Genomic DNA, 23,371 nt, shown 5'->3' with positions numbered 1-23,371 from the left:
CACGCAGTTTCGCTTGCACTTTCTTTGTTATATCGTGTGTGCGTGGTTTTTTTTGTGCGAGGTTCTTTGTGTTGTTGTTGTTTTTTTTCGGGTGACAGAGACACGGCGAAGTATGTTTTGACCGGTTGCTTTGTTTTGATACGCAAATTCGTAGCCCCGCCGCAGACACACACCTGTTGGGGTTCGACGCAGTTCGCAGTAAAAAAATGCTAATGTTCTTGGGTTCGATCTTCTCGATGGTTTGTGGAATATATTTCACCACACACTGGTTTTGGGTGCGTTCTTGTTGCACACACACGCACACGATCCGTCTCGTTGGTCAGTCTTCGGTGAACTATTTGCTACACACGTCTTGAGACGGTCGCGAAGGTGGTGATGATGATGTGAGATGATGTTTGGGGCAGTGTTCACTGTTAGCTAACGGACGTAAAGTTCTATTTTTACGAGGCACACACACACATACGGAATGATGTTGTTTGTTGTAGTCCTTTACGCGTTTTTGTTAAGGCACGTCTTTGACTAGAGCTTTGAAACTGAGGCAATGCTAGGCTGAGTAGAGTTTTTGTTTGTTTACACACTATAATCGGTTTAGTTCTAGGTAGCTAAAACTATATAAAATGCCTTAAGTAAAAACACTGGTAGCACCACGCACAACAACTCACAAAACTGCACCCTTGTTCCGAAGAGAGGGGGTTTCCTTTACGCTCTAGCAACACAACACAACAGTGCTGATGCTCTTCTGCTGCAGTAGTGGATGGTGGTGCGACTTTCGGCTGCTGATATTCGTGTCAGCTGCGCTCATCGAAATCAGGTACTCGTGCAGGGCGATCGTCTGATGCAGCCACTTCCAGGTCTGGTGCAGCGAGTTGATGCGGTATCGAATACCTACACAATCGCGACTGCAGTTAAAGGGCATTCCTTTCTGTTGACCAGACGCCAGGACGAAAACGGTTGCTACACGGTCGTTTGCTGGAACAGTCACACACACACGCACTCTCTATCTCCTTCTCTCCTGCTGGCTCGACACCTGGTGCGATTACACCGAAATGCAGTACCAAAACACAACACCAACTGTCAAACGGTAGGCCGTGGCGACCCGAACACTACGCAATACACAGACGTGAAATGGCGAGACATATGGGCACACACGGAGACACGATGCGGCTGTTTGGAAAGTGGTTTTCGTTTCTCTGGACGAGAATTGAACGGGCACGGGTCCGCTGAATCTAATGGTTGATACGTGAGTGGGTTCTGCTGCGAGCGCAGCGATTTAATTTATACACTCTTGGTCGCAAACGCGCGCACACAACGCACACCGTACCGTACGGCTCGAAGCGATGGGTTTAGTGTGTGTGTGTGTGTGTGCGTGTGGTGGCTCGCATTGGCTGAGTATACACTTCGCGACCGGAACGGAGCGGAAAGTTTTGGAACGAACGTTATCAGTGGAACGGGTAACGGATCCTCCTAGAGGTAGGTTAAAGTTGTTTTTCTGCATTTAACAATTTTATTATTTATCTTTTATCTATTTATTTTAGCTATTTGGAACAGACTAGAACCATGTAGATTGTTATTACAAAAAAGAAATGAATAGTCAGGGTATTGAGCCTGGCCACTGCTAATGTTCATCCATTTACCCAGTCCAGTTGCTACCAGTCCACGATGATTCTATTTCAAAGGTAGGTTTTAGTAATTTTACCTGGTACGGGCTATCACTTTAGTTACTGTTTCCAATTTGTTGGATTTTGTCTTTTGTTTTTGGGTGTCTGTTCTGTACCCAGTACCGCTGTTCCATTAGTTGGTTTTGATGTCTGAAGTATCGGTAGTAGTTATACCTCCAATTTTGGTTGAAATAAGGATAATTTTTAGGGCATACTCCTGATAGAAATTTATAGAAAAAAAGGAAAACTACTCCTCGATTAATACTTACCAAAAAACAACCTTTGCGAAAAGAACAAGCTGATTATCTTCTTTTATTTCACACGCTGTTTAAAAGATAACAAATTAAACGACGAATCAATCTACTCGCTTTCGGATTCAACGACAAATGGATTTGTTGAATATTTTTACACAAAATGCTTTATTTAATCTCTGATCTCTGATCCATTTCATTCATCTCCAGATCACGCCACATTGTTACGATCGTGCATGCTCTCGCAGGACGTTACGATGCAAATATTCAGCCTCTTCCCCCCTTGTTACACGATACACCACAATTGATCGTAACACGTTTGTAGTAAAAGCGTACACGTACGACGATGCAATTGCACCTCCCGCCGCATACCACGTTTATCGTGGTGAGAGAGCATCACGCTCCGAGCGAGTGTCAACGGCAGCCATGGTAACGTAGCGTGGTTGTGTGTAGCTGCGTGCCACATTCTCCATTCTGATGACGGTGTTGACGCAGGAAAGGGAAAGAAAAGAAAAATGTTCTACGGTCAATCCATGCCCGGAGCACACGCACCCGACCCAACATTGTCAAGTGTGCAAGTGGGGTGGGGTTTGTCCTCGCTAAGGTCAAACGAGATTGTGTGGCAGTCATCATCAGGTGGGAATGCGTGGCACATCATCGCACACCAGGCGACCATTCCGTTGAGATGATCCTCAGCCCCACCCCAGTTGATAAGCTGTTGATGGTTGCCCGGTGTCCGTGTGGTGATTCCGATCGGTGGGTGCGCGCGGCTGATAATCTTGGGAAGCGAGTAATTTCTCCGACTCGCTTGGTGGTGGCTGACGAGGCGACGTCATAATAATTATACGGGGCGGCATGACATGGCGCACTCCCGTCCCCGGGGGCAAGATGACCCACATAGAGAGCGCATTCTAGCTAAAACTGCGCAAATTGTTTGTGCAGGGTGACCGAGCGGTTGCGATGGGGGAGAGAAGGAACAGGAAGCTAAGCGCACATCTACAAAGAGAGGGTTATGTGTACGGTTTGCTCCAGTTATTACCGGTCCCGATTGTTGTTGGAGAAGCGCTTCGTGCGCTCGCCCGCCAGACAAATGAAAGTTGCAGTAAATGTAAACACATCAATCGGTATGTTTCGCTTTTCGTTACACATAAGCTATATCTTAATCACGTTGCATGGTTTTATTTTGTAATAATAATGTGTCAGGCTTTCCAATTACCAACGATCGCCCCCTCCACTTCCAAGCCAATATACGGCCATCGGCACAGGGATGCGCCTCTCTCCCCCCCGGATGCTTAATGTAGTATGGTTACGAGAGGAAGGTTTCTTTAGATTTCTGCAGCAGTTTTTGGCTCAACTCAGTTTCCAGCAGCTCATCTCGCTAGCGAAACAACGCTCTTCACAACATTCAAGCATTACGTCCACACACGATTCTCCTTAAAGCACCTTAACTATCGATGATCACACCAGTTTACAAGCTGTTTCGTCCCTTCCATTTCCAACCTTGTGTTTTGTTTGCGCGAATTTCTGTTCTGTTTTGCTGCCCTGCTCAAAAGCGAATCTTCTTCTGTTCGTGTCATACCATCACACAAATCACAAGCTAGCTTTACTTTGCCTCTTATACACTGAAATTACCAAAAAATACGATCACGTTACGTGTTGTTTCACTATTTTCTGCAGCGTTCTATTCCATTTCAGTAGGAGAGTATGTTCTTTTTTTGTTTCGATTTCCATATGTTTGCTATAAGAGAAGGAGAACAAGTGAGAGTAACAAGACGCCATTGGTGTAAGCATTCGAAATACAACGGTTTCACAGTAGAAGAGAGTTTGTTTCTTACAATGTTTCGATTTTTCGTAATGGAGCTATCTATCTTGATTATTAATTCACCTTTGTCCGATTAAATAGTCTGGGTGATATTAGATTTACCTTTGCACTGCTCTCGTGTGTTTGTGGTCTAGAACAACTGCAGCTAGCTAGAGTTTTGCACAGCCTCTTTTCCCCTTACTTGTCGGCGGATTATCTCATGGTTTAATAAAAAAAAAGACGCTTATGTTGTCTGCCTTCTCCTTTCCCAACCCCTCCAAGCACAACAGCAGAGGATCACCGATCGTAGTAAAGGAGATCGTTTGAGTGGACCACGTGGCGATTGTTAAAACGTTTTAAAAGACTGCAATTTTTAGATAAGATGTAGAAGGAAAAGGAGTGAGTTCACTTGATCATGGGGATGTGTGCCGTTGAACTAAAAGTATACATAGAACTAAAATTCGGAAAGAAATAAATGAAAAGAACTAAAATAATTATTACATTAATCATACTTAACAATTTTTAAAGTATATTTCGATAAGATAAAAAAAGAACACGAAACTTTCGCATTTCGTAAGACAAAATTAAATTAAAAATAAAAACTAAAACAAACAGCAATCATATGTGTATGTACTAAGGGGGTTACTCCTCCCCTTTGTAGTTTCATATATCTTTCTTCGTCCCCCACTGAAACCTCTGATTGCCCTTCTGGTGCCTTCTGGTGTATGAGGTTACGGTTGCGGATGATTTTTTTCTTTTTCTTTTCTTCTCACATGTATATATGTATATATGCACAATTTGCAGTTATGTTAACTCTTTCTATAAAAGGGATTATTGCTGAACGGCGATCGTATTAAACGTAAAAGAAACACATAAACATTCCTTAGCTTAGCTTGGCTAAAACGAGAGAGAAAAAAAGGTAATCGATCGGCTACCGATCAGATCCCACATAGAGAAGGGTTGGGGATCAACTAAAGATAAGAGTAGTGAAATAAATTAGGGGAAAAATCAAAACAAAACAATAAATCAGGTAGTGATACACAGGAGTTGGGAGGAGAAGCTTGTAGTTTTTTTTCCAAGAAAGTATGGAATGTTCATGCAACCAAAAAATTAACTAAACTCTTTACAAAACATAAAAAAAATAATAGTAGCTAAAGTAGAATATAGCAAGTGGTATAACCAATTCAATACGAGTACAAATTGGAGCACAAAACAAGGAAAGGGAAGCAACGAAGAACATACATGAAAGCATTGTTAGCATGATCATTCTCCCCAGGTAGTGATAACGAGATGTTTAAGAGTGTATATATGTATGTGTTGTGTGTGTTTGAGGGGGGTATAGATACTGCAGTAGGGTCATGATTCGCTTGTTCTGCTAGAGTCGTCTTTGCCTAAAGAGAGTAAACTAAAATAAGGCAACCTTTTCTTTTGTTGTGTATGTGTGTCTACCTTCATACCCACACAACACTATGGGTTGTTGTCGATTTTGTTTTCTATTTTTTTTCGGTTTGTCGCCTAATGTTTTCCAAAGTTTTGCTATTTTTTGTACAATTGAAATATTTTTTTTCGCTTGTTTTGGTGCGGAAAGCACATGCGGAACGAGCGCGCCGGCGGCTTTTGACTGCTATTGCACACCATCTTTCTCCATTGTTTTACACTCCACTGAACACTGATGGTATTTTGGTTTGACATATTGTTGTTCCTCTTTCCTTCTAACACACACGGGGGTCTCTTTGTTTTTGACGGGGTCCTACGAGAGGCTGCTTGGGAGGGTGGGATTTAAAATTTCTCCAAAAATTGTTTTTTTAGCTTTTAACTGCAAAACTGGAAACAGGGCAATGAAAATGGGAGAGACGGTTTAGTTGATGTTTTAACAACAAAAGTATAAGCGCGACACACAAAACGAAGCACAACACGCCTCTCTTCCGTGATGTGCACACGACGCACATCGATGATAGCTTTCTTACATTTAAATTCAATAGTACAAATAGTGCTTCCCACAGTAAAATACGTTACGTCGAACGACGCCCTCCACAACTAAAGCGGTTGTATTCTTTTGGCGAGCTTAATATTCGCTTGCTGCATTGCTAATGCTTCTGCACACACTTACTGGTTGTTCCGCTTACTTTGTTACTTTTTTTTTTGTTTTACTTGTATCGAAGACATGCTCGGTCAACAACTGTAAATAATCGCCCGTTTTGGCGGAGAGGGGTTTTAGTACTTTATCGCTTTCTATTTCGCTCTGCCCCGAAAATTGCTCCCCTCTCAAAAATGCAAATTATCTCATATACTTTGTATGCCCTGAAAAAATTGTAATACACATCTTAACATCAAAGATCCATCTTCCATCTAATCAATATATGTATCTCGGTGCCTGGGGTGATGCCTGGTGTATGCAATGTGTGTGTTTGTGTATATATAAGGGTTTTCCATTTCTTTTCCACTCTTTTGCCCTTCCAAAAAGCAGCATTGGTGAACTTGTTTTAAAGCGAGAATTTGATTGTTTGCTTGCTTGCGCTCTTGTCGTGTTCCTTACTTCTCGACTTGCCATATATTTTTTAAACTCTAAATATTCAGCGAATCCACCTGCTGCTTCTCCCTTTCTTGCATGCGCACATGTTGCATCGCACTTTAAGCAATAAATAAATATATGAATAGTTTTCGTTTCTTATATTTCGGCGTCACACCTATCGTCGACCTCTGTTGTGTGTATGCCACGTTTCTTCCCTCTTTCTCTTCGTGATCCTCGAAGGTCGGTAATGACATAGGAGGAGGACGCTCTTTCTCTCTCTTTATAGCGGGGATTTGCACTTTATGTTTTCTTATTTATTTCATGTTATCTTCAAACTGCATCTCGCAGCAGTGTTAACCTCCAAGAGCACACTGATTTGCAACAAGCTTTGCGGCGACACACGATTAAGCAATCACTCCAGAACGTGTAGGAGGCAAACGCACCTACGCGCAAACACACTTTTCACGCTTTCTTCATCTCGCGTGGCTGCATTTCGAGAGCTAATGGCACACACATACCATATATCTGTGTTAACACATCCGTTTGAAATTGTCGCGAGTGTGATCGCGATTTGTCGACTTTCGTTCGTTTTCACTCGAATCGAATCGGTTTTGCCTAACAGCTACAGTGATGCACATATGGGATGCACACACGTGGCAGGTTGCAGAAAACTCGCCCGCGCGTGTGTGTGTGTGTATGTGTCAGCATAAAGATATAAAGGGGGCGTTGAGAGACGTGATTGTGATGATCCGCTGCTGCTGCTGCTGCTTATTGCGTTTGCTGTTGAATTTCAATCTTCTCCACTGTCATATCCGGATTCATGGCGGTTGCTTCCTGTAAAATGGGAAATGCGAGAAAAGGCAATTAATACATTTTGTCATGAATAATAGTCAAATTAGCATAAAAAGAACACAGTGCATAAAAAGCTGTTCTGCTACACACACACACACATATGACGGTGTGTGTATTTGAGCGGGTGTGAAGATTTTAATAAGAAGTGATTATTAGTTACGGGATCAAACAAAACTCTTTCCAATCGGTGCTATGTTAGCATATGCTTTGAGGCTCGCATTGCGTGTTAAAATGATTCGTTTTTCTTTCTCTTCTCTCTTGGTGGAACAAACACTGAAGCGAAAGGTCGTACAGACAACCTTTCGCGTTTGGGGGGAAACAAGCCAATGAACAAACATGATAATGTGTATGACAAAAACAAAATCGAATTGGGATGGTTTTCCAATGAGAATGAGAATAGAAGAGCTCCATGCGTCTCAGGCTAAGAAGCTCTTCAAGAAAATCAAACGGCATTTTTGGATAGCAAATTTTCAATTCAGTCGCATGAGCAGTACGCATTTTGAAGGATGACTTGTTTTTTCTCTCTTTCACACTAGCAAAGAAAAGTGAAACACTTGAGCGATGACTGAAAACTGTAAAAAGTCCGTTCATTAGGCAGCCACATACGCACAACAATTACGCGAAAGAAAACAGTATTTAAAATGGCTACTCAACCTACTACTGCTACTCTCAAAATGCTGCCTTGCAGTAGTGTTCAGTTCGTTCGTTAGGGTACCCGACCCCTTTAGCCCTGTTTCTTTTTTTCACACCGTCTTGCTTCATTTTCCCCCTTCCGGGCGACCTTGCGGCGAGCTTGGGCCGGGAAGTTGTGGCTTCGTCGAGCGCAACTCGGCCAGGGGCGATTGGCTCGTGTGCAGCAGATATCTGCGGGCTGCTTCCCGGCGATCGAAAGGGTTGATATTGATTTTAAGTGAAGCAACCTGCAGCCGGCGGGACGTAAATTGTTCGAGGATGTTGGGAGGTTGGGGTCGGTAGGTTTGCAACGATAGATAAATAAGATAACATAGTGAACACGCTGTTTGAAGCTACATTATTGTGCCTTAAGGGAAATGGACAGAAGGGGAGTGTTTGAGCAGTGTGAGCTATTGTTTTTTTTTTTTAAATTTAAGCGCAACAAAAATGATAAAATGTTGGAAAAGGGAAAAAAAGGACAAATATAAAGCAGTGGCGTGGCAACATTGATGCTTCAAATTTGATTCAAAGTAATGGTTTTAGAACAGGAGACCCTTTTGGGCTTAAAAACATGACGCTTTCCCTATTATAAGCGTGTCTTAATCATTAGTACATAGCTTGACATCTAGATGGCGCATTTCCCCAATCGTATGCTATCATTTATAGATCCTTCTAATGCTTATCGATTCCCTCCATCAAGTAATGAATGCGATATTCTGGGTTGCGAGGTTCTGTTCAATCAACAAATTTTGCAAAAAAAACCAAGACTACATCATCGTTAAGCAGCTTCACGGCATGCTTCTAAGGCAGTGCCCTAATACAAACTGTGTACTAAATCACGAATGAGCTCTAATATGAATAACGTCTCACGTTTACGAGCATTCCGCTAACTGAAAATCTTATCCAATAACAAAACAAAACCTCTTTCACAATTACACAACAAAGGCAAGTAAGGATATAGATAGAGTGCAATGCGCAACAAATGTTCATCTGAAGTTTCTACTTGTTCAATTAAAATTCTTAGAACATCTTGTCTGATTAACCATTTACGTTGGCGACACCTTCTTCATACCGTACCTGAATTGCTTCAGCAAGGGCTTTGTCATGATCGATCGGGTCGCCATCAGACTGGATGGTGATCTTCTGCTCGACGCGTGTCTCCACCACACCGTCCCGTTCCGTTTTGTACTAAAAAAAAAGAGAAACGAACGTTAGTTTAGCGACTAAAAGTACAATGTACACTACACAGCAATACTTACGGTGATTGTTTCAACGGTTCGCGTTTTGCTGGATACCGTCTGGGACGATACGATTTCACCGTGGGTAGTGGTGCCACCTTCGGCAAGATCATCAAGCACCACGCGCCGATGCTCCACGTTCGGTCCTTCCGGGATTTGTGAGGCACCGACAACGTTATCCGCTCCCTAAAAACAGGTCGGAACAATGGTCATACGTATAATTAGAGACCCGCTTCTTTTCAATTGAAGCATCACAAGCTCTTCAAGTGTTGTAGAGATGTACACGTGTTCCGAATCTAATCTACCCATTCATGCAATGTATATGGCTTGTACAAACCGTGTAGGACTTGTTGTAGATCACTTCCGACAGCGATTCATCTCCGTAGGGGCCATCGATCGGTGTTCCGGAGTCGCCGGAACTCGACGATGAGACACTGTCACGGCGTGCGTACTGAATTGATGCGTACAACACATTCGCCCAGTAACATGTCGAGAGTAAGGTTCATGATGAACAGACATCGTGCAAGTAGTAGTTGGGGGGGGGATGCAAACAGGACATTCATGCAATAACAACACATATTTGGAAGCATAACAACAACGAAAACGCAAGGGAAAGAAAATGATGTAAAATATAAAAAAAGAAAGGATAAGTAAATAAAAGTCATATCGCATGGGTGTATGGGGGCGAAATGAAAGCGAGCTCTGTTAGAAAAGCGACCATACCTGATCGCCACTCGTTACCGTGGCCGTGGTTTTGACTTCCTGCGTAATGACACGCTGCTCCTGCCGCTCACCGTGCTGGGTGGTGGTGGTGGCCACCGTTTTCTCCTCGAGCTGTTGCGTTTTCGCGTTCGTGCCCAGATCCTCGTGGGTGGTGGCGGTACGCGTCGTGACAGCGGTTGCCGTCACAAATTTACCTGCATCCGTACCGGTCGGGGCATCCGCCTGCACAGCATGTCACCGGATTGGTTTGAATGTGCGCGAACACGAAAGGGGGGCAAACAATAACGCAATGGAAGGAACGCGAATCGCAGTGTTCAGAGCAAAAGCGCGCGTTTAGTGGCAGCAACACAAACAGAAAAAAAGGAACAAATTATTAGTTAACGAAAAATCAAATCAAATGCATTAAACAAACAAATACAGCATTCCCCAATGTGTGTAAAGTGGCTCATGCATGATGCTTGAAAAAGTGCACAGTGCAACGGACATGGGGTCACCAATAACCGGGAAACACGCTTTTACGAAAGTTTCATATGCCTTTCAATGTTATTTTGATGTGCAAATTACGAATGCTTTTGGCCGGATGTTGTTAATTTGGTTATTTTTGTCTTTTCACTATCTAAACGATTCATACTTACTTTTACCAATACGCTAATGCCCAATACATTATACCAATCAACTACATTTTGAAAGGCTCAAACTACGATTGTTTTAAGGATTAATGTCTAATCTAGTTGAAGAAATATACCCCGAAAATCACAAAGTAAAACACGTAAGACTACTACAACTTTCTCTAATAAAAATGTAAATGTAAGAAGAGTCGAAAACATGGTAGAGAAAACAGTGTAGAAGAAAACACAAACATGCTACAGACAAACATCATGCAATAGAAGCGAAACACATGACAAGCGAACGTGAAAATAGATAAATATCAATGGAGCGACGGTTAGAAAACGCATGAAACAACAGACAAACGTACCCAAAGCAGATTAATGCAATGTAAAAATGTGTTAGAAATCAAAGTAAAACAAGCCAACACCAAAAACAAAACAGCACAACACAAAAATCACATTAAAACAACGCAACAAAACTATAAAAAACAATCAACCAAGGTGTGAGTGAGAGTGTGAGTGCCAATAGACGACGTTACGCGCTGCTGTCGATGCAACACTCTTCTCCTGCTGTCACACCCGTGAAACGAAAACAAAACCATTACACTACCTTGTGCTCCTGGGTGGAGTACACGATCTGTCCGGTGCCCAGATTCTGCACCTCCTCCTCCACGTTATGCGTAACGCCATCCTCGTTCTTCGTGATCACCTGCTTGGTCGTCGTCTTCACAACGGTTGGCGTGCCAGCAGCAGCAGCCGCATTCAGCTTGCTGCCCGCCGCCGCTGTACCCGAGCTGATCTCCTTGATGCTTTCCTTGCCGTACTGGGCGGTCATATCGTCGTCCGAGCTTTCCGAGTCTCGGCGCGTGGCCTTCCTGTCCATGTGCTTGATGCCTTCGTAGAATTGCTCGCGCGTAATCGGTACCGTTTCCTTCGACACCGTTACATTCTTGCCAAAGTGGCTCGGTTCAATGTCGGCATAGTTCAGGATCAGCTTACCGGTGACCGGATCGCGGATGGCCGTCGCCGGATCAATATCGCCCGTGTTCGGATCGATGTGGCCCCACTCGGACTTGATGCGCCCGGTAGCCGGGTCAATCTCACCGCTCAGCGTCATCGTTTGCGTGACCGTCGTTCGTGCGCCGGCAATGCGCGGATCGTTCGGATCCACGTTGTACGTCTCGCCCGTGATCGGATCGCGCATCTTGTACAGATACAGCGTCTTCGGTGCAACGTTGCGAATGTGACCCGTCTCGGGATCCAGATCGACCGCGCTCACGTCCAGCTCCTCCGGTTTGCCCCGCTCGTCCTTCTTCGTGATGATGAAGATCTTGATGATGACTAGTCGGCCCGATTTCGGATCGATACGGCCCACCTTGGTGTAGATTTCGCCGTCCTCTTCGTTGATTTGGGTCGCGGCGAACAGTGGCTCACCGGTGGCCTCATCGACCTGGCCCGTGGCGGCATAGATCTGGCCCGTCGTGGGGTCCACCTTCGTCATGTTCGGGTCCATCTTGGCCTGTCGTTCGATTTCGTTCGTCTTCGGGTTAAGATAGCCGTAAATCGTGATGACAAAACCGGTCTTCGGATCGACCTGGCTCGAAGTGTAAATCGTTTCGCCCGTCTTCGGGTCCTTACCACCGTCCGGCAGCCAAACCTGGTTCGTTTTGGCATCCACACGGATGTCTTTGTCCTCGACCGGGGCAGCCGGCACGTGCTTACCCGTCACCGGATCGATACGGTTGTGCACGATGCGAATCGACACGATACGCCCGTAATCTTTGTCCGTTTTGCCCGTCTTCGGGTTGACCTGATTCTTCAGCAACACCTGCCCACTGACCGGATCCACCTTGATCTCCTTCGTTTCCGTCTTGCCCGTCTTCGGGTCGACAAACGTGACCGTTTGCTTCACCAGATCCAGCTGACCGTACTTGGTGTTGATTTTGCCGTCCTTCGTGTCCAGCTGACCCGTGCTCTTGTCGTACGTGATCGTCTTCGGATCGACCAGACCCTTCTTGTCAAGCTTGCCGAGCACGGACGTGACCTCAACCACCGGATCCACCTGGTTGCCGATCGCAATCAGATGGACCTGGCTGTTGTCCAGCTTGTTCGTCTTCGGGTCGGTCACGCCAACCACCATAATCTGTCCATTGCTGCGATCGACCGTCACCGGACGCACGGCAGCAGCCGCAGGGGATGGTTTACCCGTCTTAGGATCGATCGCTCGCAGCTCTCCCGTGCGCGGGTTAATGTCACCGTACTTGGTGCTCAGGATGCCGGTACGGTGGTTCAGAATACCGCGACTCTTCTCAATTTCTCCATTGATTGTGTCGATTTTGCCCGTGTTGGGATCCACCTTGGAGGTGATGGTAGTGATCTCGACCACCGAATCCTCGTCCGGCACCACCATAATGGCCTGGCCGAGCGTATCATCTACCTTGCCGCTAGCCGAGTCGACCACGCCGCCCACGATGTGCAGCTGGCCCGTCTTCGGGTCCGTCTGGCCCTGGAACGTTTCGTTCTGGCCGGTGCGAGCGTTGAAGTTAACCACCGTGCCGGCCTTCGGATCGATCAGCCCGTACTTGCTCTCAATCTGGCCCGTCTTCGTGTCCAGCACGCCGGTCGAATGCTCCACCACACCCTGCGCCGTATCGACCTTCTTCGTTTTGGGATCAAACTTGGAAATGATCACCATAATCTTCACCTTCTTCTTGGCCGGTTCGGCAGCGGCGGCGGCGGCTGCAGCGGCTGCCGCAGCAGCAGCACCAGCCTGCTCGCCCTGAATAAACGCGCTGCTAGTGTCGTCTAACGGACGGAACGTTCCGGCCCCAGAAGCGAGCGGATCAACCGCCTGTCTACCCTTGTTGGGCGAGTATGATCGAGCGCTGGTGCGTACACCTTTCTCAGCCTCACTCTCCCCGGGCAGTCCACGTGCAGCCGATTTCGGCGAGAGCTGATCGGTCTTGACACCGGCGGCGGTGGCAGCTACCGGCGATCCCGGCGCTTTACGCTTCTCCACCGACTCGCGCACCTTCTGATCCTCACCCGGCGCGTAGTTGAACGCCAGTCCGGTCGCGCGGCGGCTTTGCGAGTTCGGGCTGAGCTGCGCTTCGCTTTCCTCGTTCGGGCGCAACGGTGCCTCGTCGTACCGGAAGCCGCGCGTCTTTACGTTCTTCTTGTGCGCCGTCGCCGGGTCCTGTTCGCTTTCCGAGTACTCGTACGGTTTGGTGAAGCCGGGCTTCTCCGGCGTCGTTTGCGGCGTCTTGTTCGTGGCTGTATCTTGTGCCCGCGCCTGAACCGCTTCCTTGGCCGGGTCCTTTTTGCCCGCACTGCCACCGTTACCGTTCGCGGCGGCCATCAGCTTAGCCGGCTGCTCCTTTCCGGCGTCTTTCTTGTCCTTCGGCGACTTGCGGCCGGAGGAAAACAGGAAACCCTACACAAGCGATAGACGTTACCACAAACACGCGGACGGATGGAGGCGGACGGGCGGGTGGGCAGTACAGCACAGTTGGCGGGATGGACGTTACACACATGAAGTACATGACGACCACACACATACACACACACAAACAGATACATACAAACACATATGGATCAAGAGGATGTCAGGATGTGTGGAAGGATTCGTCAGATCAAAACGGCAAGTAGATAACAGAACGGTAATAACATGGATGGGAGAAGGAGAAACAAAACGGGGATAAAAGAGAAAAATAAAATCAATCAAATGGTACACAAAAACGACTAATAACGGCTAATATCACTTTATGGAAATTGTGTATGTTTTTGGGGCGAAAGGATAGCGCAAAGGAGATATTTCGCTCAGCAAAAGGGAGAAGAGTTGAATACTAACAGTCTATAAGAAAACGAACAATCGCTACCTATCGTGAAGATACACACAGACAGCATCAATACCGACAAAATACAGGGAAACACACGTGAGGGACGTTTCGTGAACACGCAAAAGAGGTCTCAAATGCCATATGAAAAATGGCATAAAAATGGGAAAAACATTACATTCGACGCTACTATTCAGTGAGAGCAAACATTTGAATCGAAAAAAACGATGGAAAAGAAACGATATAAAAAATCTACTACAGAGCGCTTCGAATAAAGGGCCATAAAGATTTGAATAATGTCGGAAATCGTATCAAATCACATTGAAGTAGAAGATGATGGAAAAACTGTCTACGATACATAATAATGATGCAAAACACGGTTCAACGGTGTGTATCGATCGATTCAATCAACCAACGAGTGCTTAAGATCTAGAGTAGTAAGTGTTTTTTTAAAGCACTTAGTGTCCACGTACCTTGCGTTTGCCGGACGGAGATGTTGCCTCTTCCGCGGAGGAATTCAGTGCCTCGGCTTGTCCATTGTTTCCTAAAAGGAAAACGTTCGTTATTAAATATGTGTCAAAAATACCTTTGCACCGTAATACATACCATTCAGACCTTCGTCTTTCTGGGAAACTTGTTCGGGTTTGTCCTTCTTGCCGGCAACTGGCAGTACGGCAACTCCTCCAGCCGGTTTCTGTAATTTAAATGTGGTAAAAAACGGAATATGAGCCGAAAGAAGCGAATAGAATACAAAGCCAGAGAAATCATGCAAAACACAACTGAGTAAATAGAGAAATATGATAAAAGCAATTAGTGCAACATCAAGTAAACAAATGTAGAAAAAAAACTAACACTACCGTAAAGCGCATTATACTTTAAAGAAAAACATTGATCTAATTACGAGTTAGATTGTGTGTTTAAAGCTTTTACACTAAATTGTGCCATAAATAACAACAGCAATCAAAAACGTTTGCACCAAAATGCAGCGGAATAATAGAGACTTGTTTGCAAAGTTGGAAAAAATGTATTGAAAACTTTATCAGTGTTTGTAACACAAGTAGATAAGAGAGAAAACATGTTGGAGGAAACAAAAATGCAAAACAATCCGTTGAAGTATACCAGAAACTAGTGAAAATATATGAAATTTAAAACATAAAAACATACGTTGCAAAATTGCAATAGATGAAGCGAAATTGAGAAATATGACAACGAAACGAAGTAACGCAACTAAGTAAACAATACGGCAAAAAGGAATCCAAGTGGAGTATGTTTGGTAAGTCAATGGAGCTATTAACCTGTGCTGGAACAACGTTTGGCGATGTGGTTTCGTACTCTCCCTCGAGGGAGCTCTGCGACGAGGCGGACGCGGTGCCAGTGCTGGACTCACGCTTCAGCTGTAGGCGGAAGCCGCCCAACCGAACAACCGATCAACCAACACATCCCAAACACATATGTTAATCGTATTTCGCATCGGTTAGTGGTTTGTTAGTGGTGCCCAACGCATTCATGAAATCAATTTCAGTTCAGAAAAGTAACAAACGGTATCGTTAGTTAGATTAGTGAAATTAATATGAACGGTTTTCGACGAGGAATGGTAGGGCAAACGTGTGGGATCGAACACGCGATTGGATCATTTCAACAAAATCGTATCAGAGGAACTGTGTATGTTTTCGTGTATGAGTGTTGTCGAAATAAGGAAAGAAAAACGTCTTCTATTACAACTGAGAGCGATAGAGAGCAGCAACTGTGAGCTGGATCTAAAATTTTTGCAATAACATCCAAACAAGGCCACGATTTCTACTAGTGTCGTTGAAACAAGGGAAATAACGGGAGCACGGGGGAGCATGGGAATTGAAGTTGAAACGAGCCAAATTACATAGTGACAGAGAAATAGACAGAGAGGAGAGGGTAGGTGATACGTAACAACGAAACATCACTAGGGTGGGTACGCGCGCGCGATGAAACTATTTCGCAACTTTAGTTTGATTAGTGTGTGGTACACAGTTTAGTGCCGAAAGTGAAGATGCTTCAAGGGCCTCCCTTGGCTCACACTTACGCGCTCCTTTTTGTCCTTCTTGATAGGGCTGCGGGAACCGCGCGTCGGCGAGTCCAGATCCGGGATGTGATCCGGCGGGTGCGACATCGTGTGGCGTTTGTTTGCGTCCTTGCCCGCATCCTTGGCAGCCGCACGTTCTTTTTCCTGCTGTGCGAGTGCTGGAAACAAAACAACCCATAGGATTAATGTCATTTCATTTCCTCGGTCACTCCGAACACCAACCATCCATGCTGCGGCTGGAGAGACGCTTTCCGGTCAAGCTGCGCTTGAAATCGGGCGCCGGACGCTCGACGGGCGTTTTGCGCGTTTCGTAGTGCGTGCGGCCCGAGTATCGGTACTTCGAGCCAAGGCGCGGGAACAGGCCCGACTTTTGCTGCGGTTCCGGCGTCATCAGCCGGAAGAAGGTGTGGTGCTCCACGCACGCCTTCCACAGCTTTTTCGCCGCCCGGTGGTTCTCCAGCTTGAAGCCGATCGTCGACTCGTACTGCTCGAACTCGCCCGGACGGATTTTGATGTAGAAGTTGTTGCGCTTGTACGAGATCTTCAGGATCTTCGGCCAGGCAAACCGATTGATACGAAGTCTGCAAACGAAGTCGGCAAAGGTGAACGATTAGCAATTGAATGTGATGGCGAATCATCTCAACGACCAACTTACTTGTCTCTGTACACGAGCAAACCGGAGGCACAGACGCCGAGCATGATGTCGACTCCTTCGGAATCCTTCGCCGGGTGCAGATCGACACCGTACATGGCGAGCTTTTTCGCATTCTCAAGATAGTGTAGCTCAGCTTCCGCTGGCGTCTGACTCCTGGCAAAGAGGAAGAACAAACACGTTCATTAGATTCTTCCCAATCCTCCGCTTCTGCGGCATCATTGTAATACATACTTGTGGGTCTTGTGAAGATCAATCACCTTGTCCAGCAGTTCGGGCGTCTGGTTCGGGGCGATCTTGAAGTCCTTCAGATAGGACCGATCCTTCATCTCGGCCGGATCGTAGTCGCCCAGCTCGGACTGCACCAGGTACGAGCCGAGCAGGGCGTGTGTTACGAACGAGCAGGGCAGCCGGCCCTCCAGGATGTCGTTGCGCACCTGCAGACACAGATGGTAGCGCGTGATGTCCTCCTGCAGCTGGGCTGGCTCCGGCGGGTAGAACTTCACCTCGAACGAAAGGTCCCACGGATCGGAGCGGAAAAACTTCGTCACCGGACGCTCGAGATCGAGCCAGGTGCGCGGATCGTTCGCTGTGTGGTACGTCAGCCCGAAGTAATCCTTCTCCAGTATGTTCAGCCCGGCACAGACCGAGTTCAGCAGGTCCCGACCGCGGCATTTTCGCTGTAGAGTACAGAGCAAGAAAGACGAGAGTCGTTTAACAACACAGTTTAACAGAGCAATTGTGAGGATATTGTGCTACTTACATCAATGGTCACCTCCAGTATCGAACCATCGAGCAGTGTAACCTTTGCGAGGGCCGCCTTTGAGTTGGTGGGCTTCTTTTTCGGTGTGCTGGGACTGGTGGCGGCGGCCGGTTCCGCCGCTTTCGTTGACTCGCCCGGCATTGTTACTGCAGATACTCTAATTAGGTTCTACTGCTACTGGGGAGTTTGTCCGCTACGTTAGCTGATAGTGTGTGTGTGTGTTGTGGTTAACACTACACAGAGAGCTACGAATAGGTCACTCGGCCACAGCGCCGAGCGTGCGCGTGTACTGGGACACCAACTTCCGGACCAAACGGAACGCTACGCTAAACGGAAACGGAGAGAAGAGAAGAGAAAGAAAATGAAATTTAATTGCAACCATTATCGAAGTGGCGAGAGACGTATCATCCACCCTTCCTTGCACTCGTTTCTTCCTCATTTCCCCTGATGCTACAACCCCGCTAATGTATTTAACAGTGTCGCCGGGCACTTTGTCGTCATCATTACGACCCCGAGACACTGCGCTGTTGCGAGGAGTGAGGAGAGCTTGATAGGATCTGCTTTTTGCTCGGCCAATATTATCATCGTTTGGTCGGTCTATGTGTGTGTTGTCATGTTTTGGGTGTCCGCCGTACACACCCTGATAAAGTCAGCACTCGGATGGACAGCAAAATCCTTCCTTCCTTTTCGCACCTTCACGTCTCTCGACCTTGCCGAGGTAATGGGCGAGCGTTGCGACATTAGCTAAGCGCTCGGGCGTAATTGGACACATCCAGCAGACTGGCCGCCGTCTGGGCGGGTTGATGCACACACACACACAGCGCTGGTAGTGTTCTCTCCCGCAGGGCGTGGTGTGGTGTTAATGAGATTGGAATGCAATCGCGTTCCGGCAGGGCAACACATTAACTTAAACGATGCTGTGTCGCTAGTTTGTCTTGCAAATGATGTACCACGTCAACACCACCATCGCAGGCAGGAGAACATTAACTAACATTAAATTAATTAAAATGATCACATAAATCAATACGCATCGGATAGTGTAAAAAGTAATTAAATCCCACGGTGATTCATTTCAATCATATGTGACACAGATTCTAACATATGAAACACGGGGCCTCTACGACTAGGGAGTTCCCGAGCTTTCTTCCATGCCACAAACGAATGGTCTCGAAAAAAGAACGCCTGATCGTGTTTCATATTTTGTTGTTTTGCTCTCGGAGAAGCGATTATTTATGATATGACGACAGTTTGTGGGTGGGTGGTTGGGTTGGGAGGACGTGCATTCTCGGACGTTAGCTGTTGGCGGCGGAAGCATGATTAAGGCAACGTTTCGCTGGTACAGATAATCATGGTCATATGTCAAAATCGAGCTGCATTTGTTCTGTTTCGTGAGGGAGAAGAAAAAAGCAGCACACGACAAACAACACAAGTCCACATAACAACAAAGCCGAACCAGTGATAAGAATCTTTGATGTGGCATCACACAAAGAAGATGTTGGTGGGTTGGAGTTTTTGATTTTGTTTATGTATCATCACTTTGGACAGTAAACAAACATCTATGGCGGCAAGAGGAGGTTCTTCTTGTTACATATCAAATGAGATTCCATACACATCCGGCTGTGTGTGATACAACGCCTCTATCCACTCGATCATCAGCCATGCCAGACACTGAGAGCGTTAAAACCCCAATAAGAATCTCTTGCTGCAGTTTCAAGGCAAAACAAAAATTTCCATTTGGCTTGCTCCAATATCGTGATGACATTCCACGAACCACACACGGCCAAAGTTAATCACCGGACAGGAGGCACTGATTCCCTTGAAAACGAAACCATGTCAATGGCACAAGGGGAATACACATCGTTTTATCGGTGCAGCACTGTGGTATTGCACTTTCTACTGGTGTTCCTGTGCAGGTTTGGAACGGTCGGAACATCTCCTCTGAGAGCCCATGAGGAGTGGTCCCGATTTCCGCCCTTGGTTCGATAACGCTCTTATCTTATCAGGGTCAGCGCCGATACGAAGGACAGCGCGTATCGGAAAGCCATCACACGCCGGCTGGCGATTGATGCGCGTACCTCGTACCGAGACAAGTGATCGAATACGATCGCGAGACGGAGCGAGAGAGGCTTAACACGGAACTCTGTGGAACGCCAAAAGCAACGGGATAAGACGTTAAGAGGTCTTATCGCTAAACCGTTCAACCGGGGAATCCGGGCAGAAAGATTATTTCCCTCGCGGTTGATTCTTCGCGGCTCTTCTCTCGACTCGTAACCCGTCGGATCGGAAGTGAAGAAAGAGGCTAGCAGCAGCTGAAGCTACGCAAGAAATACTTTCGCTGATTGTTTTGTTTTGATTCACAGAGTTCAGGCGGACGGCGGGCGATTATTGCCGAGCGTGAGGCAATCTCTCTCCCCCACACTGCAACTTGCGCTTTTTCTGCAATCAGTGCATGTGGATGATGATGCTGATGATGCTATATTTAGAACGATGAGCTCATATTGCCGCTGATTTGCAAAAGGAAAAGGATTTTAAGACGCTCAATTGAGCATGGTGATGTTGTTTGAAACATAATACAAAAAACACGCGTTTACTTGACGATTCATTGGGGTTTTACTGGTTCAAGAGGAGAAAGTTCACTTCCTCCTTTCGACTATTTATTTGAACAGCTTTTTGGAGTGGTTTAAATTAAATAAATTAAATCAACTAACAGCTCTGATGAACAGATTGTATACATTTACCGAGACAAAACTGCACCTCAAAAGCTGATAAACTGATTGATTTGTAGCGAGATGTTGTTTTTTTTTTGGTTTCTTTGTGTCTTGACTTTCGCTTCCAACCATATCTTGATGTCTCAGCTCTTCTCCTGCCCTCACGAAACATCGTGCATCATCCCACACGCCAACAATAATACGCTTCTTCTGTGAGCACCTTTCACCCCAAGCCCACATTTGGTAGTAGCTGACACATTTATTGTGCGCATTTTGGCTTCCTACTTTTGCTCTATTCAGCCCCCAACGTGCGACTTCAACAACGTTTTATTCGACATGGGAAGATGTGCGCACCATTGTTTGGCTGGCCTTATACAACACATATCTTTTTCACCAGCCAACCACCAACCGACTGAACTTATTCGACAGAGACAGACGGGCGTGCGTGAAGGCGGCGCCAATTTTCCCCGGGCTAGCACCAACGTTTAACGATCCACCCAACACGCCGCTAGCCTACAGTTTGCTTTCACTCGCCATCGGAGATAGTTTTTCCCTACGGTGGTGGTGGTTGATTTTCCAAGCGTCGATCGTTGAGGTAGCACAATGTATTCTGTGCCGTACGATACAGCGAAAGAAATAAAAGAGAAATACAGCAACTGACGAGCACACTGCTGCTGCTGTTAGCGCTACTGCAAAGTGTGTATTGCGTATGCTCATAAATTGTCGCGATAAAGACCACACCCAGGTAGCGTTGTGGGACAGAGTGTTGCAATCACCAAAACAGTCCTCTCAAATTACAAAACTGGATTGATAGAATACTTCAATGTTGCACTGAATACCGTAAAACGGGTAACAAATTCAATAGTTCTGACTGATGAAAGCTGGAGAACAAAACCAAAGCGAATGTTAATGAAAACTGACATTAAACGCCCAACACAACAGACGAACGAGAGGGGGACAGCAGGCAAGTAAATTGGTCGATCCCTAATGAAACACAAACAATGTTTTACGATAATGGAGCCAAACTTCTGGTGTAAGCCCTCGGGAGGGCGACTAATTATGTTGTAACTTTGCGTTGTTGTTGCGCTGTCCAGAGAGGTTGGTTCAATGTTGATGCAGCAGTTGAAAGTAAATAAAAAAACATCGACAAACGTTTTTGGAAAATTATTTCGTCCAAAAACTTGCTTCACCACACACTGAAGGTCACTTTTTGGTTGGAGGGAACTTTAACGAATGAAATTTCGCATATTATGGTTTATTTATTTATCATTTATGGTACTTGCCACCACGCCACCGACCATTCCCGATGACGATCGAGGCAAATATTTCTTTAGCCTCGTACAGAAATTTGCCAATCGATCGTAAAGTGAGCGTAGAACGCCCACCAGAAAAGGGAGGGGGAAACATAATTTATGCCTGTTTGACGTCAATTTTTATGTCCAGTTCTTCTCGCTCTTCTTTTTTACATACACACACCGTTGCACTGACACGGTGAAGGAAGGAAGTATATGCGCGTGGGGTTCCGTTCTCTCATATCTGGACAGCAATACCGGCAAAATGAAGAGCAAAAAATCCCTCCAAAACGAAAGCGAAAATTTTCGAACGTTACCATTTATGATTCATAAACATGGCATGTTATCTCGGTTTTTAGGGAGACTCGTACCCTCCCCTGGCCACTGAAAGCAAGCTCGTGCATCGTGGACCCTTGGAGTATGCGAACCTTTTTTCCCCCGAAACGTTGATAACATCCAACGATTGCGATGGACGGGTTTGATTCCCAAACATACATGCCAAATCGCACACGGGCGGTTGTTGTTCATGTGTAGCCATAATTATTGCACGGTCAGGAGTGTCTCGAAAGCTCCACCAAGCACACAAGACGTTACACACCATGTGCCATTTGCTATCTGTTGCTTAGAATTATTTAACTCAGCTTAATTTTATCAGTTTTTTTTTCTTCTGTGCAACGTGCGTTGAGAAAGGTCCGAGTTCAAGCTGTCAAAACAGGGCAGGAGGGGACCGCTCTGCTTTGTCTACCTGTCACACCAGATACAAACAAAGATAACAAACATGCCGTCCGGTCTATGCACGAACAATCACGTAGAATAACACACCGGAATTCGTGATTCTTGTTGGTTTGTCCGGTCCTTAACGCTATGTAACAGGGAACAACAAGAAAGAGAAATGGGAAAGTTGGTCTTTTGGTGACCTTCTTCATTAGAGCAGAACACAAGGCACACCGACACACAACACTCAGGAAGTGGCAGGCCGAAAGTTGGTTTCAGCGTTCGATCGAGGTACGGGAAGAGTTCGTTAGCTTTACACGCCAAAGCATATTTGCACGTTCTGTATCAATCACTGATTGTTCCTCGAATCTTCGCCAGTAGCTAATGAAGTGTATGCCGTCTAGAAGAAAGACAAAAAGGCCTAAAGGTAGCCGAATTCGCCTTCCCTAAATTACCATATTTCCAACTAACATTATGCAATCCACGTGGCAAACCGCCTAAAGTTATGCATTATGCATAACACATTACGCTTAATAAGGTTTGGTGTGGGTCTGTTTAGGCCCTTGTTACAAGATTTTGTCGCATAATAATCTAATCTCTATCGGCATGAGCAATTCTTGAAGTTGAATCGAGAAGTAATCTACAATAAAGCAGAAAATATGTTCTTCTAAGACTTTTGCGTATGATACAATTGTAGTATCTGCATTCATTTCAATCATTGAAATCAAAATCAAACCCTCTACACATTATTCTCGCCCCTGTTAGGATCATCAATACCAACTAGCTGCAAACATTATCGAAGCAGAGAGTATCATTTACGCATCGCTCTAACGACTTTCTTTACCGACACACACAGCTCACCCCCCGCTCTGTTGAAAGCGACCCAACCCAAAGCCAGAGCGAAACAAAATCGATAATAATCCAAAAATTATCGACCAAACAGACAGTTGCACTCGAAAGCCGCACCGGGTACCGGGTGTGTGTGTGTATGTTGTCTAGATACGAGCCCGGGGATCGTCGTCGCAGATTGCGGCT

The 23,371-nt window shown here is 45.9% G+C and overlaps 2 protein-coding genes across 16 annotated transcripts in view; both read right to left on the bottom strand.

Moving 5' to 3' along the window:
• Window positions 1–89: 89 nt before the first annotated feature.
• Window positions 90–994, bottom strand: LOC121598446. The gene has a single exon (XM_041925323.1). It carries the CDS (start codon window positions 914–916, stop codon window positions 707–709), a length of 210 nt encoding a protein of 69 aa, XP_041781257.1. The 5' UTR covers window positions 917–994; the 3' UTR covers window positions 90–706.
• Window positions 995–4,207: 3,213 nt separating this feature from the next.
• Window positions 4,208–23,371, bottom strand: part of LOC121598432 (protein 4.1 homolog) — a 42,166-nt gene continuing 23,002 nt past the window's right edge. For 8 of the 15 annotated variants that reach the window (XR_006005555.1, XR_006005557.1, XR_006005560.1 and 5 more), the window contains 15 exons: window positions 17,623–17,948; window positions 17,094–17,539; window positions 16,863–17,015; window positions 16,430–16,788; window positions 16,208–16,365; window positions 15,447–15,545; window positions 14,758–14,845; window positions 14,625–14,695; window positions 10,926–13,748; window positions 9,708–9,929; window positions 9,322–9,435; window positions 9,006–9,170; window positions 8,824–8,934; window positions 7,733–7,994; window positions 4,208–7,056 (listed from right to left, as the gene is read on the bottom strand). Coding sequence is in view for 2 of the 15 variants with exons in the window: in XM_041925278.1 (XP_041781212.1) it covers window positions 6,991–7,056; window positions 8,824–8,934; window positions 9,006–9,170; window positions 9,322–9,435; window positions 9,708–9,929; window positions 10,926–13,748; window positions 14,625–14,695; window positions 14,758–14,845; window positions 15,447–15,545; window positions 16,208–16,365; window positions 16,430–16,788; window positions 16,863–17,015; window positions 17,094–17,539; window positions 17,623–17,763 (5,016 nt within the window). In the remaining 13 variants the exon portion in view is untranslated. Of the gene's footprint in view, window positions 7,057–7,728; window positions 7,995–8,823; window positions 8,935–9,005; window positions 9,171–9,321; window positions 9,436–9,707; window positions 9,930–10,925; window positions 13,749–14,624; window positions 14,696–14,757; window positions 14,846–15,446; window positions 15,546–16,207; window positions 16,366–16,429; window positions 16,789–16,862; window positions 17,016–17,093; window positions 17,540–17,622; window positions 17,949–23,371 lie in introns of all 15 variants that reach the window. The other 7 variants (XR_006005554.1, XR_006005553.1, XR_006005564.1 and 4 more) reach the window with 7 other exon arrangements.

Source organism: Anopheles merus, chromosome 3L, assembly GCF_017562075.2.
Source record: "Anopheles merus strain MAF chromosome 3L, AmerM5.1, whole genome shotgun sequence".
NCBI classification, from domain to species: Eukaryota; Metazoa; Arthropoda; class Insecta; order Diptera; family Culicidae; genus Anopheles; species Anopheles merus.
The sequence above is the reverse complement of the archived record's forward strand: the minus strand, read 5'-3'. Positions and strand labels throughout refer to the sequence as shown.